Below are 19,975 nucleotides of genomic sequence, written 5' to 3'. Positions count from 1 at the left end.
TTGGAGGTTGGGGAGGCTAGGGGGGTTATTTAATAGTAGTGGCTTGGAGGTTGGGGAGGCTAGGGGGGTTATTTAATAGTAGTGGCTTGGAGGCTAGGGGGGTTATTTAATAGTAGTGGCTTGGAGGTTGGGGAGGCTAGGGGGGTTATTTAATAGTAGTGGCTTGGAGGCTAGGGGGGTTATTTAATAGTAGTGGCTTGGAGGTTGGGGAGGCTAGGGGGGTTATTTAATAGTAGTGGTTTGGAGGTTGGGGAGGCTAGGGGGGTTATTTAATAGTAGTGGTTTGGAGGTTGGGGAGGCTAGGGGGGTTATTTAATAGTAGTGGTTTGGAGGTTGGGGAGGCTGGGGGGGGTTATTTAATAGTAGTGGCTTGGAGGTTGGAGAGGCTAGGGGGGTTATTTAATAGTAGTGGCTTTGAGGTTAGGGGGGTTATTTAATAGTAGTGGCTTGGAGGTTGGGGAGGCTGGGGGGGGTTATTTAATAGTAGTGGCTTGGAGGTTGGAGAGGCTAGGGGGGTTATTTAATAGTAGTGGCTTTGAGGTTAGGGGGGTTATTTAATAGTAGTGGTTTGGAGGTTGGGGAGGCTAGGGGGGTTATTTAATAGTAGTGGCTTGGAGGTTGGGGAGGCTAGGGGGGTTATTTAATAGTAGTGGCTTGGAGGTTGGGGAAGCTAGGGGGGTTATTTAATAGTAGTGGCTTGGAGGCTAGGGGGGTTATTTAATAGTATTGGCTTGGAGGTTGGGGAGACTAGGGGGGGTTATTTAATAGTAGTGGCTTGGAGGTTGGGAGGCTAGGGGGGGGTTATTTAATAGTAGGTGCTTGGAGGCTAGGGGGGTTATTTAATAGTAGTGGTTTGGAGGTTGGGGAGGCTAGGGGGGTTATTTAATAGTAGTGGCTTGGAGGTTGGGGAGACTATGGGGGGTTATTTAATAGTAGTGGCTTGGAGGTTGGGGAAGCTAGGGGGGTTATTTAATAGTAGTGGCTTGGAGGCTAGGGGGGTTATTTAATAGTATTGGCTTGGAGGTTGGGGAGACTAGGGGGGGTTATTTAATAGTAGTGGCTTGGAGGTTAGGAGGCTGGGGGGGGTTATTTAATAGTAGGTGCTTGGAGGCTAGGGGGGTTATTTAATAGTAGTGGTTTGGAGGTTGGGGAGGCTAGGCGGGTTATTTAATAGTAGTGGTTTGGAGGTTGGGGGGGTTATTTAATAGTAGTGGCTTGGAGGCTAGGGGGGGTTATTTAATAGTAGTGGCTTGGATGTTGGGGAGGCTAGGGGGGTTATTTAATAGTAGTGGCTTGGAGGCTAGGGGGGTTATTTAATAGTAGTGGCTTAGAGGTTGGGGAGGCTGGGGGGTTATTTAATAGTAGTGGCTTGGAGGTTGGGGAGGCTAGGGGGGTTATTTAATAGTAATGGCTTGGAGGTTGGGGAGGCTAGGGGGGGTTATTTAATAGTAGTGCTTTGGAGGTTGGGGAGGCTAGGGGGGTTATTGAATAGTATTGGCTCGGAGGCTAGGGGGGTTATTTAATAGTAGTGGCTTGGAGGCTAGCGGGGTTATTTAATAGTAGTGGCTTGGAGGTTGGGGAGACTAGGGGGGTTATTTAATAGTAGTGGCTTGGAGGCGAGGGGGGTTATTTAATAGTAGTGGCTTGGAGGTTGGGGAGGCTAGGGGGGTTATTTAATAGTAGTGGCTTGGAGGTTGGGGAGGCTAGGGGGGTTATTTAATAGTAGTGGCTTGGAGGTTGGGGGGGTTATTTAATAGTAGTGGCTTGGAGGCTAGCGGGGTTATTTAATAGTAGTGGCTTGGAGGTTGGGGAGACTAGGGGGGTTATTTAATAGTAGTGGCTTGGAGGCGAGGGGGGTTATTTAATAGTAGTGGCTTGGAGGTTGGGGAGGCTAGGGGGGTTATTTAATAGTAGTGGCTTGGAGGTTGGGGAGGCTAGGGGGGTTATTTAATAGTAGTGGCTTGGAGGTTGGGGAGGCTAGGGGGGTTATTTAATAGTAGTGGCTTGGAGGTTGGGGAGGCTAGGGGGGTTATTTAATAGTAGTGGCTTGGAGGCTAGGGGGGTTATTTAATAGTAGTGGCTTAGAGGTTGGGGAGGCTAGGGGGGTTATTTAATAGTAGTGGTTTGGAGGTTGGGGAGGCTAGGGGGGTTATTTAATAGTAGAGGCTAGGGGGGTTATTTAATAGTAGTGGCTTGGAGTTTGGGGAGGCTAGGGGGGGTTATTTAATAGTAGTGGTTTGGAGGTTGGGGAGGCTAGGGGGGTTATTTAATAGTAGTGGTTTGGAGGTTGGGGAGGCTAGGGGGATTATTTAATAGTAGTGGCTTGGAGGTTGGGGAGGCTAGGGGGGTTATTTAATAGTAGTGGCTTGGAGGTTGGGGAGGCTAGGGGGGTTATTTAATAGTAGTGGCTTGGAGGTTGGGGAGGCTAGGGGGGTTATTTAATAGGAGTGGCTTGGAGGTTGGGGAGGCTGGGGGGGTTATTTAATAGTAGTGGCTTGGAGGTTGGAGAGGCTAGGGGGGTTATTTAATAGTAGTGGCTTTGAGGTTAGGGGGGTTATTTAATAGTAGTGGTTTGGAGGTTGGGGAGGCTAGGGGGGTTATTTAATAGTAGTGGCTTGGAGGTTGGGGAGGCTAGGGGGGTTATTTAATAGTAGTGGCTTGGAGGCTAGGGGGGTTATTTAATAGTAGTGGCTTGGAGGTTGGGGAGGCTAGGGGGGTTATTTAATAGTAGTGGCTTGGAGGCTAGGGGGGTTATTTAATAGTAGTGGCTTGGAGGTTGGGGAGGCTAGGGGGGTTATTTAATAGTAGTGGTTTGGAGGTTGGGGAGGCTAGGGGGGTTATTTAATAGTAGTGGCTTGGAGGCTAGGGGGGTTATTTAATAGTAGTGGCTTGGAGTTTGGGGAGGCTAGGGGGGGTTATTTAATAGTAGTGGTTTGGAGGTTGGGGAGGCTAGGGGGGTTATTTAATAGTAGTGGTTTGGAGGTTGGGGAGGCTAGGGGGGTTATTTAATAGTAGTGGCTTGGAGGCTAGGGGGTTATATAATAGTAGTGGCTTGGAGGTTGGGGAGGCTAGGGGGGTTATTTAATAATATTGGCTTGGAGGCTAGGGGGGTTATTTAATAGTAGTGGTTTGGAGGTTGGGGAGGCTAGGGGGGTTATTTAATAGTAGTGGCTTGGAGGCTAGGGGGTTATTTAATAGTAGTGGCTTGGAGGCTAGGGGGGTTATTTAATAGTAGTGGCTTGGAGGCTAGGGGGGTTATTTAATAGTATTGGCTTGGAGGCTAGGGGGGTTATTTAATAGTAGTGGCTTGGAGGCTAGGGGGGTTATTTAATAGTAGTGGCTTGGAGGCTAGGGGGGTTATATAATAGTAGTGGTTTGGAGGCTAGGGGGGTTATTTATTAGTAGTGGCTTGGAGGCTAGGGGGGTTATTTAATAGTAGTGGTTTGGAGGTTGGGAAGGCTGGGGGGGTTATTTAATAGTAGTGGTTTGGAGGTTGGGGAGGCTAGGGGGTTTATTTAATAGTAGTGGTTTGGAGGTTGGGGAGGCTAGGGGGGTTATTTAATAGTAGTGGTTTGTAGGTTGGGGAGGCTAGGGGGGTTATTTAATAGTAGTGGCTTGGAGGTTGGGGAGGCTAGGGGGGTTATTTAATAGTAGTGGCTTGGAGGTTGGGGAGGCTAGGGGGGTTATTTAATAGTAGTGGTTTGGAGGTTGGGGAGGCTAGGGGGGTTATTTAATAGTAGTGGCTTGGAGGTTGGGGAGGCTGGGGGGTTATTTAATAGTAGTGGCTTGGAGGTTGGAGAGGCTAGGGGGGTTATTTAATAGTAGTGGCTTTGAGGTTAGGGGGGTTATTTAATAGTAGTGGTTTGGAGGTTGGGGAGGCTAGGGGGGTTATTTAATAGTAGTGGCTTGGAGGTTGGGGAGGCTAGGGGGGTTATTTAATAGTAGTGGCTTGGAGGCTAGGGGGGTTATTTAATAGTAGTGGCTTGGAGGTTGGGGAGGCTAGGGGGGTTATTTAATAGTAGTGGCTTGGAGGCTAGGGGGGTTATTTAATAGTAGTGGCTTGGAGGTTGGGGAGGCTAGGGGGGTTATTTAATAGTAGTGGCTTTGAGGTTAGGGGGGTTATTTAATAGTAGTGGTTTGGAGGTTGGGGAGGCTAGGGGGGTTATTTAATAGTAGTGGCTTGGAGGTTGGGGAGGCTAGGGGGGTTATTTAATAGTAGTGGCTTGGAGGTTGGGGAAGCTAGGGGGGTTATTTAATAGTAGTGGCTTGGAGGCTAGGGGGGTTATTTAATAGTATTGGCTTGGAGGTTGGGGAGACTAGGGGGGGTTATTTAATAGTAGTGGCTTGGAGGTTGGGAGGCTAGGGGGGGGGGTTATTTAATAGTAGGTGCTTGGAGGCTAGGGGGGTTATTTAATAGTAGTGGTTTGGAGGTTGGGGAGGCTAGGGGGGTTATTTAATAGTAGTGGCTTGGAGGTTGGGGAGACTATGGGGGGTTATTTAATAGTAGTGGCTTGGAGGTTGGGGAAGCTAGGGGGGTTATTTAATAGTAGTGGCTTGGAGGCTAGGGGGGTTATTTAATAGTATTGGCTTGGAGGTTGGGGAGACTAGGTTTTTTTTTTAAATAGTAGTGGCTTGGAGGTTAGGAGGCTGGGGGGGGGTTATTTAATAGTAGGTGCTTGGAGGCTAGGGGGGTTATTTAATAGTAGTGGTTTGGAGGTTGGGGAGGCTAGGGGGGTTATTTAATAGTAGTGGTTTGGAGGTTGGGGGGGTTGTTTAATAGTAGTGGCTTGGAGGCTAAGGGGGGTTATTTAATAGTAGTGGCTTGGAGGCTAGGGGGGTTATTTAATAGTAGTGGCTTGGATGTTGGGGAGGCTAGGGGGGTTATTTAATAGTAGTGGCTTGGAGACTAGGGGGGTTATTTAATAGTAGTGGCTTGGAGGTTGGGGAGGCTGGGGGGTTATTTAATAGTAGTGGCTTGGAGGTTGGGGAGGCTAGGGGGGTTATTTAATAGTAATGGCTTGGAGGTTGGGGAGGCTAGGGGGGGTTATTTAATAGTAGTGCTTTGGAGGTTGGGGAGGCTAGGGGGGTTATTGAATAGTATTGGCTCGGAGGCTAGGGGGGTTATTTAATAGTAGTGGCTTGGAGGCTAGCGGGGTTATTTAATAGTAGTGGCTTGGAGGTTGGGGAGACTAGGGGGGTTATTTAATAGTAGTGGCTTGGAGGCGAGGGGGGTTATTTAATAGTAGTGGCTTGGAGGTTTGGGAGGCTAGGGGGGTTATTTAATAGTAGTGGCTTGGAGGTTGGGGAGGCTAGGGGGGTTATTTAATAGTAGTGGCTTGGAGGCTAGGGGGGTTATTTAATAGTAGTGGCTTGGAGGTTGGGGAGGCTAGGGGGGTTATTTAATAGTAGTGGCTTGGAGGCTAGGGGGGTTATTTAATAGTAGTGGCTTGGAGGTTGGGGAGGCTAGGGGGGTTATTTAATAGTAGTGGTTTGGAGGTTGGGGAGGCTAGGGGGGTTATTTAATAGTAGTGGCTTGGAGGCTAGGGGGGTTATTTAATAGTAGTGGCTTGGAGTTTGGGGAGGCTAGGGGGGGTTATTTAATAGTAGTGGTTTGGAGGTTGGGGAGGCTAGGGGGGTTATTTAATAGTAGTGGCTTGGAGGCGAGGGGGGTTATTTAATAGTAGTGGCTTGGAGGTTTGGGAGGCTAGGGGGGTTATTTAATAGTAGTGGCTTGGAGGTTGGGGAGGCTAGGGGGGTTATTTAATAGTAGTGGCTTGGAGGTTGGGGAGGCTAGGGGGGTTATTTAATAGTAGTGGCTTGGAGGCTAGGGGGGTTATTTAATAGTAGTGGCTTGGAGGTTGGGGAGGCTAGGGGGGTTATTTAATAGTAGTGGCTTGGAGGCTAGGGGGGTTATTTAATAGTAGTGGCTTGGAGGTTGGGGAGGCTAGGGGGGTTATTTAATAGTAGTGGTTTGGAGGTTGGGGAGGCTAGGGGGGTTATTTAATAGTAGTGGCTTGGAGGCTAGGGGGGTTATTTAATAGTAGTGGCTTGGAGTTTGGGGAGGCTAGGGGGGGTTATTTAATAGTAGTGGTTTGGAGGTTGGGGAGGCTAGGGGGGTTATTTAATAGTAGTGGTTTGGAGGTTGGGGAGGCTAGGGGGATTATTTAATAGTAGTGGCTTGGAGGTTGGGGAGGCTAGGGGGGTTATTTAATAGTAGTGGCTTGGAGGCTAGGGGGGTTATTTAATAGTAGTGTCTTGGAGGTTGGGGAGACTAGGGGGGTTATTTAATAGTAGTGGCTTGGAGGTTGGGGAGACTAGGGGGGGGTTATTTAATAGTAGTGGCTTGGAGGTTGGGGAGGCTAGGGGGGTTATTTAATAGTAGTGGCTTGGAGGTTGGGGAGGCTAGGGGGGGTTATTTAATAGTAGTGGCTTGGAGGTTGGGGAGACTAGGGGGGGTTATTTAATAGTAGTGGCTTGGAGGTTGGGGAGACTAGGGGGGTTATTTAATAGTAGTGGCTTGGAGGTTGGGGAGGCTAGGGGGGGTTATTTAATAGTAGTGGCTTGGAGGCTAGGAGGGTTATTTAATAGTAGTGGCTTGGAGGTTGGGGAGACTATGGGGGGTTATTTAATAGTAGTGGCTTGGAGGTTGGGGAAGCTAGGAGGGTTCTTTAATAGTAGTGGCTTGGAGGCTAGGGGGGTTATTTAATAGTATTGGCTTGGAGGTTGGGGAGACTAGGTTTTTTTTTTTAATAGTAGTGGCTTGGAGGTTAGGAGGCTGGGGGGGGGTTATTTAATAGTAGGTGCTTGGAGGCTAGGGGGGTTATTTAATAGTAGTGGTTTGGAGGTTGGGGGGGTTGTTTAATAGTAGTGGCTTGGAGGCTAGGGGGGGTTATTTAATAGTAGTGGCTTGGAGGCTAGGGGGGGTTATTTAATAGTAGTGGCTTGGATGTTGGGGAGGCTAGGGGGGTTATTTAATAGTAGTGGCTTGGAGACTAGGGGGGTTATTTAATAGTAGTGGCTTGGAGGTTGGGGAGGCTGGGGGGTTATTTAATAGTAGTGGCTTGGAGGTTGGGGAGGCTAGGGGGGTTATTTAATAGTAATGGCTTGGAGGTTGGGGAGGCTAGGGGGGGTTATTTAATAGTAGTGCTTTGGAGGTTGGGGAGGCTAGGGGGGTTATTGAATAGTATTGGCTCGGAGGCTAGGGGGGTTATTTAATAGTAGTGGCTTGGAGGCTAACGGGGTTATTTAATAGTAGTGGCTTGGAGGTTGGGGAGACTAGGGGGGTTATTTAATAGTAGTGGCTTGGAGGCGAGGGGGGTTATTTAATAGTAGTGGCTTGGAGGTTGGGGAGGCTAGGGGGGTTATTTAATAGTAGTGGCTTGGAGGTTGGGGAGGCTAGGGGGGTTATTTAATAGTAGTGGCTTGGAGGTTGGGGAGGCTAGGGGGGTTATTTAATAGTAGTGGCTTGGAGGCTAGGGGGGTTATTTAATAGTAGTGGCTTGGAGGTTGGGGAGGCTAGGGGGGTTATTTAATAGTAGTGGCTTGGAGGCTAGGGGGGTTATTTAATAGTAGTGGCTTGGAGGTTGGGGAGGCTAGGGGGGTTATTTAATAGTAGTGGTTTGGAGGTTGGGGAGGCTAGGGGGGTTATTTAATAGTAGTGGCTTGGAGGCTAGGGGGGTTATTTAATAGTAGTGGCTTGGAGTTTGGGGAGGCTAGGGGGGGTTATTTAATAGTAGTGGTTTGGAGGTTGGGGAGGCTAGGGGGGTTATTTAATAGTAGTGGTTTGGAGGTTGGGGAGGCTAGGGGGATTATTTAATAGTAGTGGCTTGGAGGTTGGGGAGGCTAGGGGGGTTATTTAATAGTAGTGGCTTGGAGGCTAGGGGGGTTATTTAATAGTAGTGTCTTGGAGGTTGGGGAGACTAGGGGGGTTATTTAATAGTAGTGGCTTGGAGGTTGGGGAGACTAGGGGGGGTTATTTAATAGTAGTGGCTTGGAGGTTGGGGAGGCTAGGGGGGTTATTTAATAGTAGTGGCTTGGAGGTTGGGGAGGCTAGGGGGGGTTATTTAATAGTAGTGGTTTGGAGGTTGGGGAGGCTAGGGGGGTTATTTAATAGTAGTGGCTTGGAGGCTAGGGGGGTTATTTAATAGTAGTGGCTTTGAGGTTGGGGAGGCTAGGGGGGGTTATTTAATTGTAGTGGTTTGGAGGTTGGGGAGGCTAGGTGGGTAATTTAATAGTAGTGGCTTTGAGGTTGGGGAGGCTAGGTGGGGTTATTTAATAGTAGTGGTTTGGTGGTTGGGGAGGCTAGGGGGGGTTATTTAATAGTAGTGGCTTGGATGTTGGGGAGGCTAGGGGGGTTATTTAATAGTAGTGGCTTGGAGACTAGGGGGGTTATTTAATAGTAGTGGCTTGGAGGTTGGGGAGGCTGGGGGGTTATTTAATAGTAGTGGCTTGGAGGTTGGGGAGGCTAGGGGGGTTATTTAATAGTAATGGCTTGGAGGTTGGGGAGGCTAGGGGGGGTTATTTAATAGTAGTGCTTTGGAGGTTGGGGAGGCTAGGGGGGTTATTGAATAGTATTGGCTCGGAGGCTAGGGGGGTTATTTAATAGTAGTGGTTTGGAGGCTAGGGGGGTTATTTAATAGTAGTGGCTTGGAGGTTGGGGAGGCTAGGGGGGTTATTTAATAGTAGTGGCTTGGAGGCTAGGGGGGTTATTTAATAATAGTGTCTTGGAGGCTAGAGGGGTATTTAATAGTAGTGGTTTGGTGGTTGGGGAGGCTAGGGGGGTTATTTAATAGTAGTGGTTTGGCGGTTGGGGAGGCTAGGGGGGTTATTTAATAGTAGTGGCTTGGAGGCTAGGGGGGTTATTTAATAGTAGTGGCTTGGAGGTTGGGGAGGCTAGGGGGGGTTATTTAATAGTAGTGGTTTGGAGGCTAGGGGGGTTATTTAATAGTAGTGGCTTGGAGGTTGGGGAGGCTAGGGGGGGTTATTTAATAGTAGTGGCTTGGAGGTTGGGGAGGCTAGGGGGGGTTATTTAATAGTAGTGGCTTGGAGGTTGGGGAGGTTGGGGGGGGGTTATTTAATAGTAGTGGCTTGGAGGCTAGGGGGATTATTTAATAGTAGTGGCTTGGAGGTTGGGGGGGCTAGGGGGGGTTATTTAATAGTAGTGGCTTGGAGGTTGGGGAGGCTAGGGGGGGTATTTAATAGTAGTGGCTTGAAGGCTAGGGGGGTTATTTAATAGTAGTGGCTTGGAGGTTGGGGAGGCTAGGGGGGTTATTTAATAGTAGTGGCTTGGAGGCTAGGGGGGTTATTTAATAATAGTGTCTTGGAGGCTAGAGGGGTATTTAATAGTAGTGGTTTGGAGGTTGGGGAGGCTAGGGGGGGTTATTTAATAGTAGTGGTTTGGAGGTTGGGGAGGCTAGGGGGGTTATTTAATAGTAGTGGCTTGGAGGCTAGGGGGGTTATTTAATAGTAGTGGCTTTGAGGTTGGGGAGGCTAGGGTGGGTTATTTAATTGTAGTGGTTTGGAGGTTGGGGAGGCTAGGGGGGTAATTTAATAGTAGTGGCTTTGAGGCTAGGGGGGTTATTTAATAGTAGTGGCTTTGAGGTTGGGGAGGCTAGGTGGGGTTATTTAATAGTAGTGGTTTGGTGGTTGGGGAGGCTAGGGGGGGTTATTTAATAGTAGTGGCTTGGAGGTTGGGGAGGCTAGGGGGGTTATTTAATAGTAGTGGTTTGGTGGTTGGGGAGGCTATGGGGGGTTATTTAATAGTAGTGGCTTGGAGGTTGGGGAGGCTAGGGGGGGTTATTTAATAGTAGTGGCTTGGAGGTTGTGGAGGCTAGGGGGGTTATTTAATAGTAGTGGCTTGGAGGCTAGGGGGGTTATTTAATAATAGTGGCTTGGAGGCTAGGGGGGTATTTAATAGTAGTGGTTTGGAGGTTGGGGAGGCTAGGGGTGGTTATTTAATAGTAGTGGTTTGGAGGTTGGGGAGGCTAGGGGGGTTATTTAATAGTAGTGGCTTGGAGGCTAGGGGGGTTATTTAATAGTAGTGGCTTTGAGGTTGGGGAGGCTAGGGGGGGTTATTTAATTGTAGTGGTTTGGAGGTTGGGGAGGCTAGGGGGGTAATTTAATAGTAGTGGCTTTGAGGTTGGGGAGGCTAGGTGGGGTTATTTAATAGTAGTGGTTTGGTGGTTGGGGAGGCTAGGGGGGGTTATTTAATAGTAGTGGCTTGGAGGTTGGGGAGGCTAGGGGGGTTATTTAATAGTAGTGGCTTGGAGGCTAGGGGGGTTATTTAATAATAGTGGCTTGGAGGCTAGGGGGGTATTTAATAGTAGTGGTTTGGAGGTTGGGGAGGCTAGGGGGGGTTATTTAATAGTAGTGGTTTGGAGGTTGGGGAGGCTAGGGGGGTTATTTAATAGTAGTGGCTTGGAGGCTAGGGGGTTATTTAATAGTAGTGGCTTTGAGGTTGGGGAGGCTAGGGGGGGTTATTTAATTGTAGTGGTTTGGAGGTTGGGGAGGCTAGGGGGGTAATTTAATAGTAGTGGCTTTGAGGTTGGGGAGGCTAGGTGGGGTTATTTAATAGTAGTGGTTTGGTGGTTGGGGAGGCTAGGGGGGGTTATTTAATAGTAGTGGCTTGGAGGTTGGGGAGGCTAGGGGGGGTTATTTAATAGTAGTGGCTTGGAGGTTGTGGAGGCTAGGGGGGTTATTTAATAGTAGTGGCTTGGAGGCTAGGGGGGTTATTTAATAATAGTGGCTTGGAGGCTAGGGGGGTATGTAATAGTAGTGGTTTGGAGGTTGGGGGGGCTAGGGGGGGTTATTTAATAGTAGTGGTTTGGAGGTTGGGGAGGCTAGGGGGGGTTATTTAATAGTAGTGGTTTGGAGGTTGGGGAGGCTAGGGGGGTTATTTAATAGTAGTGGCTTGGAGGCTAGGGGGGTTATTTAATAGTAGTGGCTTGGAGGTTGGGGAGGCTAGGGGGGGTTATTTAATAGTAGTGGCTTGGAGGTTGTGGAGGCTAGGGGGGTTATTTAATAGTAGTGGCTTTGGGGCTAGGGGGGTTATTTAATAGTAGTGGCTTTGAGGTTGGGGAGGCTAGGGGGGTTATTTAATAGTAGTGGCTTTGAGGTTGTGGAGGCTAGGGGGGTTATTTAATAGTAGTGGCTTTGAGGTTGGGGAGGCTAGGGGGGTTATTTAATAGTAGTGGCTTTGAGGTTGGGGAGGCTAGGGGGGTTATTTAATAGTAGTGGCTTGGAGGTTGGGGAGGCTAGGGGGGGTTATTTAATAGTAGTGGCTTGGAGGTTGGGGAGGCTAGGGGGGTTATTTAATAGTAGTGGCTTGGAGGTTGGGGAGGCTAGGGGGGTTATTTAATAGTAGTTGCTTGGAGGTTGGGGAGGCTAGGGGGGGTTATTTAATAGTAGTGGCTTGGAGGTTGGGGAGGCTAGGGGGGTTATTTAATAGTAGTGGCTTGGAGGTTGGGGAGGCTAGGGGGGTTATTTAATAGTAGTGGCTTGGAGGCTAGGGGGGTTATTTAATAATAGTGGCTTGGAGGCTAGGGGGGTATTTAATAGTAGTGGTTTGGAGGTTGGGGAGGCTAGGGGGGGTTATTTAATAGTAGTGGTTTGGAGGTTGGGGAGGCTGGGGGGTTATTTAATAGTAGTGGTTTGGAGGTTGGGGAGGCTAGGGGGGGTTATTTAATAGTAGTGGTTTGGAGGTTGGGGAGGCTAGGGGGGTAATTTAATAGTAGTGGCTTTGAGGTTGGGGAGGCTAGGTGGGGTTATTTAATAGTAGTGGTTTGGTGGTTGGGGAGGCTAGGGGGGGTTATTTAATAGTAGTGGCTTGGAGGTTGGGGAGACTAGGGGGGGTTATTTAATAGTAGTGGCTTGGGGGCTAGGGGGGGTATTTAATAGTAGTGGCTTGGAGGTTGGGGAGGCTAGGGGGGGTTATTTAATAGTAGTGGCTTGGAGGCTAGGGAGGTTATTTAATAGTAGTGGCTTTGAGGTTGGGGAGGCTAGGGGGGGTTATTTAATTGTAGTGGTTTGGAGGTTGGGGAGACTAGGGGGGGTTATTTAATAGTAGTGGCTTGGGGGCTAGGGGGGTTATTTAATAGTAGTGGCTTGGAGGTTGTGGAGGCTAGGGGGGTTATTTAATAGTAGTGGCTTGGAGGTTGGCGGTTGACATAGGCCAAGGGTGGGGTTGGTCTACCTAGTGCCAGGTAGTGAGAGAGTGGGTTTTGGGTGGGTGTGGGGTTGTGGGGTTGTGGTGCATTATGGGAAGCCTAAGACCAGGAAGTGAACAGGAAGCTGAACTGTGTTTCATTGATTTCAGGGATGAGAGCTGCAGTCAGGAGGGCGATGGTGGTGATGAGGATCTGGGGGAGGAAGGGGAGGAATTTGAGTGTTACCCCCCGGGGATGAAGGTGCAGGTGAGGTATGGGCGCGGTCGCAGCCTGAAGACGTACCAGGCCACTGTGAAAGAGGCTGACGTGGAGGGGGGAGAGGTACTCTACCTGGTTCACTACTGTGGCTGGAACGTCAGGTAAGATTAGCAGGACACACAGCCCTCTGGGTAAATGACCTATCACCTCAATATATCTTTCACCTGACCACTACTAGTTTTCTAGATATTAATATATATTAGTGGAGAGGTGTGGCTGGAACGTCAGGTAAGGTTAGCAGGACACACAGCCCTCTGGGTAAATGACCTATCACCTTCCTAACCACAAGTAGTATTAAAGCTAAATTATTCACCCTCCTCAAATAGACCCAGCCTTGGCTGTAAATATAAAGGGAGATCCCTATAGCAACAACATGGATATCCCTCCCTCTCTGTTTATTATGATATAATCTCACATATATTATATTTATATATTAATGGTTATATCTTACCATCCTCTGTAGCTAATAGAATGGTCCCTCTGTGTCAGGACTAATTAATCGTCATTGCACTGTGGCCATCTAGTGGTTAAAATTGAGAATTAGGGCAATCAGTAATAACTTTGATTTGTTGACATTTATAAAGTGTTGACTGACAGTTTGTCTCCCCGTCCGTCTGTCTTGTCCCCACCCCCCCCCACTGTCTGTCTCAGTAGTCTAGAGACGCGCTGAGTTTGACCATAAATGAAGCTCTTTCACAGAGCCTTCTCATTGAAGAATAGAGCTATTTTATGTAGCGCTAAGCCACTCTGAAAGGCCATTTAATCCTCATTCACAATGTAGGGCCAAACCTACCCAGGCCAAGCTGAGAAACTGAGCTGGCCTGGTTACACATCCACCATACTGGAAAGGACAATGTGAGGCAGCAAGGTACGGTTGGGGTGGTCCCTATAGTGTGGTTATAAAGGGTACGGTTGGGGTGGTCCCTATAGTGTGGTTATAAAGGGTACGGTTGGGGTGGTCCCTATAGTGTGGTTATAAAGGGTACGGTTGGGGTGGTCCCTCTATAGTGTGGTTATAAAGGGTACGGTTGGGGTGGTCCCTATAGTGGGGTTATAAAGGGTACGGTTGGGGTGGTCCCTATAGTGTGGTTATAAAGGGTACGGTTGGGATGGTCCCTATAGTGGGGTTATAAAGGGTACGGTTGGGGTGGTCCCTATAGTGTGGTTATAAAGGGTACGGTTGGGGTGGTCCCTATAGTGTGGTTATAAAGGGTACGGTTGGGGTGGTCCCTATAGTGTGGTTATAAAGGGTACGGTTGGGGTGGTCCCTATAGTGTGGTTATAAAGGGTACGGTTGGGATGGTCCCTATAGTGTGGTTATAAAGGGTACGGTTGGGGTGGTCCCTATAGTGTGGTTATAAAGGGTACGGTTGGGGTGGTCCCTATAGTGTGGTTATAAAGGGTACGGTTGGGATGGTCCCTATAGTGTGGTTATAAAGGGTACGGTTGGGGTGGTCCCTATAGTGTGGTTATAAAGGGTACGGTTGGGATGGTCCCTATAGTGTGGTTATAATGGGTACGGTTGGGGTGGTCCCTATAGTGTGGTTATAAAGGGTACGGTTGGGGTGGTCCCTATAGTGTGGTTATAAAGGGTACGGTTGGGGTGGTCCCTATAGTGTGGTTATATAGGGTACGGTTGGGGTGGTCCCTATAGTGTGGTTATAAAGGGTACGGTTGGGGTGGTCCCTATAGTGTGGTTATAAAGGGTACGGTTGGGGTGGTCCCTATAGTGTGGTTATAAAGGGTACGGTTGGGGTGGTCCCTATAGTGTGGTTATAAAGGGTACGGTTGGGGTGGTCCCTATAGTGTGGTTATAAAGGGTACGGTTGGGGTGGTCCCTATAGTGTGGTTATAAAGGGTACGGTTGGGGTGGTCCCTATAGTGTGGTTATAAAGGGTACGGTTGGGGTGGTCCCTATAGTGTGGTTATAAAGGGTACGGTTGGGGTGGTCCCTATAGTGTGGTTATAAAGGGTACGGTTGGGATGGTCCCTATAGTGTGGTTATAAAGGGTACGGTTGGGGTGGTCCCTATAGTGTGGTTATAAAGGGTACGGTTGGGATGGTCCCTATAGTGTGGTTATAAAGGGTACGGTTGGGGTGGTCCCTATAGTGTGGTTATAAAGGGTACGGTTGGGGTGGTCCCTATAGTGTGGTTATAAAGGGTACGGTTGGGGTGGTCCCTATAGTGTGGTTATAAAGGGTACGGTTGGGGTGGTCCCTATAGTGTGGTTATAAAGGGTACGGTTGGGGTGGTCCCTATAGTGTGGTTATAAAGGGTACGGTTGGGGTGGTCCCTATAGTGTGGTTATAAAGGGTACGGTTGGGATGGTCCCTATAGTGTGGTTATAAAGGGTACGGTTGGGGTGGTCCCTATAGTGTGGTTATAAAGGGTACGGTTGGGATGGTCCCTATAGTGTGGTTATAAAGGGTACGGTTGGGGTGGTCCCTATAGTGTGGATAATTAGGGTACGGTTGGGGTGGTCCCTATAGTGTGGTTATAAAGGGTACGGTTGGGGTGGTCCCTATAGTGTGGTTATAAAGGGTACGGTTGGGGTGGTCCCTATAGTGTGGTTATAAAGGGTACGGTTGGGGTGGTCCCTATAGTGTGGTTATAAAGGGTACGGTTGGGATGGTCCCTATAGTGTGGTTATAAAGGGTACGGTTGGGATGGTCCCTATAGTGTGGTTATAAAGGGTACGGTTGGGATGGTCCCTATAGTGTTAATGTGGTTATAAAGGGTACGATTGGGATGGTCCCTATAGTGTGGTTATAAAGGGTACGGTTGGGGTGGTCCCTATAGTGTGGTTATAAAGGGTACGGTTGGGATGGTCCCTATAGTGTGGTTATAAAGGGTACGGTTGGCATGGTCCCTATAGTGTGGTTATAAAGGGTACGGTTGGGGGGTCCCTATAGTGTGGTTATAAAGGGTACGGTTGGGATGGTCCCTATAGTGTGGTTATAAAGGGTACGGTTGGGGTGGTCCCTATAGTGTGGTTATAAAGGGTACGGTTGGGGTGGTCCCTATAGTGTGGTTATAAAGGGTACGGTTGGGGTGGTCCCTATAGTGTGGTTATAAAGGGTACGGTTGGGGTGGTCCCTATAGTGTGGTTATAAAGGGTACGGTTGGGGTGGTCCCTATAGTGGGGTTATAAAGGGTACGGTTGGGGTGGTCCCTATAGTGTGGTTATATAGGGTACGGTTGGGGTGGTCCCTATAGTGTGGTTATAAAGGGTACGGTTGGGGTGGTCCCTATAGTGTGGTTATAAAGGGTACGGTTGGGGTGGTCCCTATAGTGTGGTTATAAAGGGTACGGTTGGGGTGGTCCCTATAGTGTGAATGTGGTTATAAAATGCTGCTAGACTCACCTCTACCTCTCTCCCCCCTCCCCCCCTGGACCAGAGACAGGGTAATACGGTGTTACTATGTAGAAGTGGAGTTGGTATCATGAGACAGACGCAATAGAGAAGAGCTTTTCACAGGGAGTCCAATGTAGGGATGTCATTGTCTTACTGTTGTTTTGTGGTTGAATTCCATAAGTGGTTGATCAGAGGAATTTCTCTCTTGTGTTGTGACGTTGGAAGACTTTCATTCCTTTCTTTAGATCCAAGTAGACCTTTGGGTGGTTAACTTTCTGTAGATCCAAGTAGACCTTTGGGTGGTTAACTTTCTGTAGATCCAAGTAGACCTTTGGGTGGTTAACTTTCTGTAGATCCAAGTAGACATTTGGGTAGTTAACTTTCTGTAGATCCAAGTAGACCTTAGGGTAGTTAACTTTCTGTAGATCCAAGTAGACATTTGGGTGGTTAACTTTCTGTAGATCCAAGTAGACCTTTTGGTGGTTAACTTTCTGTAGATCCAAGTAGACCTTTTGGTGGTTAACTTTCTGTAGATCCAAGTAGACAATTTGGTGGTTAACTTTCTGTAGATCCAATTAGACCTTTTGGTGGTTAACTTTCTGTAGATCCAAGTAGACCCTTTGGTGGTTAACTTTCTGTAGATCCAAGTAGACCTTTGGGTGGTTAACTTTCTGTAGATCCAAGTAGACCTTTTGGTGGTTAACTTTCTGTAGATCCAAGTAGACCTTTGGGTGGTTAACTTTCTGTAGATCCAAGTAGACCTTTGGGTGGTTAACTTTCTGTAGATCCAAGTAGACCTTTGGGTGGTTAACTTTCTGTAGATCCAAGTAGACCTTTGGGTGGTTAACTTTCTGTAGATCCAAGTAGACCTTTGGGTGGTTAACTTTCTGTAGATCCAAGTATAACTTTTGGTGGTTAACTTTCTGTAGATCCAAGTAGACATTTTGGTGGTTAACTTTCTGTAGATCCAAGTAGACCTTTTGGTGGTTAACTTTCTGTAGATCCAAGTAGACCTTTTGGTGGTTAACTTTCTGTAGATCCAAGTAGCCCTTTGGGTGGTTAACTTTCTGTAGATCCAAGTAGACCTTTTGGTGGTTAACTTTCTGTAGATCCAAGTACACCTTTTGGTGGTTAACTTTCTGTAGATCCAAGTAGACCTTTGGGTGGTTAACTTTCTGTACATCCAAGTAGACGTTTGGGTGGTTAACTTTCTGTAGATCCAAGTAGACCTTTTGGTGGTTAACTTTCTGTAGATCCAAGTAGACCTTTGGGTGGTTAACTTTCTGTAGATCCATGTAGACCTTTGGGTGGTTAACTTTCTGTAGATCCAAGTAGACCTTTGGGTGGTTAACTTTCTGTAGATCCAAGTAGACCTTTGGGTGGTTAACTTTCTGTAGATCCAAGTAGACCTTTGGGTGGTTAACTTTCTGTAGATCCAAGTATAACTTTTGGTGGTTAACTTTCTGTAGATCCAAGTAGACATTTTGGTGGTTAACTTTCTGTAGATCCAAGTAGACCTTTTGGTGGTTAACTTTCTGTAGATCCAAGTAGACCTTTTGGTGGTTAACTTTCTGTAGATCCAAGTAGCCCTTTGGGTGGTTAACTTTCTGTAGATCCAAGTAGACCTTTTGGTGGTTAACTTTCTGTAGATCCAAGTACACCTTTTGGTGGTTAACTTTCTGTAGATCCAAGTAGACCTTTGGGTGGTTAACTTTCTGTACATCCAAGTAGACGTTTGGGTGGTTAACTTTCTGTAGATCCAAGTAGACCTTTGGGTGGTTAACTTTCTGTAGATCCAAGTAGACCTTTGGGTGGTTAACTTTCTGTAGATCCAAGTAGACCTTTTGGTGGTTAACTTGGTTAACGTGGTTTACCTTTTTAACTTTCTGTAATTCATTTCTGTGGTTGTTGATATTATCATAATGTAGATTTTTATCTTAATTAAGGTTGTCTTATCCATAATATAATGTTGATATATGTTAAGGTTGTCTTATTCCATAATACAGTGGGGAAAATAAGTATGAAGTCAGCCACCAATTGTGCAAGTTCTCCCACTTAAGAAGATGAGAGAGGCCTGTAATTTTCATCATAGGTACACGTCAACTATGACAGACAAAATGAGTGAAAAAAAATCCAGAAAATCACATTGTAGGATTTTTAATGAATTTATTTGCAAATTATGGTGGAAAATAAGTATTTGGTCAATAACAAAAGTTTCTCAATAATTTGTTATATACCCTTTGTTGGCAATGACACAGGTCAAACGTTTTCTGTAAGTCTTCACAAGGTTTTCACACACTGTTGCTGGTATTTTGGCCCATTCCTCCATGCAGATCTCCTCTAGAGCAGTGATGTTTTGGGTCTGTCGCTGGGCAACACGGACTTTCAACTCCCTCCAAAGATTTTCTATGGGGTTGAGATCTGGAGACTGGCTAGGCCACTCCAGGACCTTGAAATGCTTCTTACGAAGCCACTCCTTCGTTGCCCGGGCGGTGTGTTTGGGATCATTGTCATGCTGAAAGACCCAGCCACATTTCATCTTCAATGCCCTTGCTGATGGAAGGAGGTTTTCACTCAAAATCTCACGATACATGGCCCCATTCATTCTTTCCTTTACACGGATCAGTCGTCCTGGTCCCTTTGCAGAAAAACAGCCCCAAAGCATGATGTTTCCACCCCCATGCTTCACAGTAGGTATGGTGTTCTTTGGATGCAACTCAGCATTCTTTGTCCTCCAAACACGACGAGTTGAGTTTTTACCAAAATGTTCTATTTTGGTTTCATCTGACCATATGACATTCTCCCAATCCTCTTCTGGATCATCCAAATGCACTCTAGCAAACTTCAGACGGGCCTGGACATGTACTGGCTTAAGCAGGGGGACACGTCTGGCACTGCAGGATTTGAGTCCCTGGCGGCGTAGTGTGTTACTGATGGTAGGCTTTGTTATTTTGGTCCCAGCTCTCTGCAGGTCATTCACTAGGTCCCCCCGTGTGGTTCTGGGATTTTTGCTCACCGTTCTTGTGATCATTTTGACCCCACGTGGTGAGATCTTGCGTGGAGCCCCAGATCGAGGGAGATTATCAGTGATCTTGTATGTCTTCCATTTCCTAATAATTGCTCCCACAGTTGATTTCTTCAAACCAAGCTGCTTACCTATTGCAGATTCAGTCTTCCCAGCCTGGTGCAGGTCTACAATTTTGTTTCTGGTGTCCTTTGACAGCTCTTTGGTCTTGGCCATAGTGGAGTTTGGAGTGTGACTGTTTGAGGATGTGGACAGGTGTCTTTTATACTGATAACATGTTCAAACAGGTGCCATTAATACAGGTATCGAGTGGAGGACAGAGGAGCCTCTTAAAGAAGAAGTTACAGGTCTGTGAGAGCCAGAAATCTTGATTGTTTGTAGGTGACCAAATACTTATTTTCCACCATAATTTGCAAATAAATTCATTAAAAATCCTACAATGTGATTTTCAGGATTTTTTTTCCTCAATTTGTCTGTCACAGTTGACGTGTACCTATGATGAAAATTACAGGCCACTCTCATCTTTTTAAGTGGGAGAACTTGCACAATTGGTGGCTGACTAAATAATTTTTTCCCCCACTGTATGTGATATATACAATACCAGTCAAAAGTTTGGACACACCAACTCATTCAAGAGTTTTTCTTAATTTTTACTATTTTCTACATTGTATAATAATAGTGAAGACATCAAAACTATGAAATAACATATATGGAATCATGTAGTAACCAAAAAAGGTGTTAAACAAATCAAAATATATTTGAGATTCTTCAAAATAGCCACCCTTTGCCTTGATGACAGCTTTGCACACTCTTGGCATTCTCTCAACCAGCTTCATGAGCCGGTCACCTGGAATGCATTTCAATTAACAGGTGTGCCTTCTTAAAAGTTAATTTGTGGAATTTCTTTCTTTCTTAATGCGTTTGAGCCAATCAGTTGTGTTGTGACAAGGTAGGGGGGGTATACAGAAGATAGCCCTATTTGGTAAAAGACCAAGTCCATATTATGGCAAGAACAGCTCAAATAATCAAAGAGAAACGACAGTCCATCATTACTTTAAGACATGAATGTCAGTCAATGTGAAGAACTTTGAAAGTTTCTTCAAGTGCAGTCGCATAAACCATCAATCGCTATGATGAAACTGGCTCTCATGAGGACCGCCACAGGAACGGAA

At 47.0% G+C, this 19,975-nt stretch overlaps 1 protein-coding gene across 1 annotated transcript in view; it reads left to right on the top strand.

The window, feature by feature from the left end:
- The window catches only part of LOC311122186 (AT-rich interactive domain-containing protein 4B-like), a gene marked incomplete at its 3' end in the record, with an annotated part of 157,428 nt that overhangs the window by 131,363 nt on the left and 6,090 nt on the right, over positions 1 to 19,975 (top strand). The window contains exon 17 of the mRNA XM_084196581.1: positions 12,314 to 12,523. Within this exon, the coding sequence (XP_084052707.1) occupies positions 12,314 to 12,523 (210 nt within the window). The remainder of the gene's footprint in view (positions 1 to 12,313; positions 12,524 to 19,975) is intronic.

Source organism: Coregonus lavaretus, assembly GCF_964263955.1.
Source record: "Coregonus lavaretus genome assembly, contig: HAP1_SCAFFOLD_879, whole genome shotgun sequence".
Taxonomy (NCBI): domain Eukaryota; kingdom Metazoa; phylum Chordata; class Actinopteri; order Salmoniformes; family Salmonidae; genus Coregonus; species Coregonus lavaretus.
This window is presented reverse-complemented; position numbering and strand designations above follow the sequence as displayed.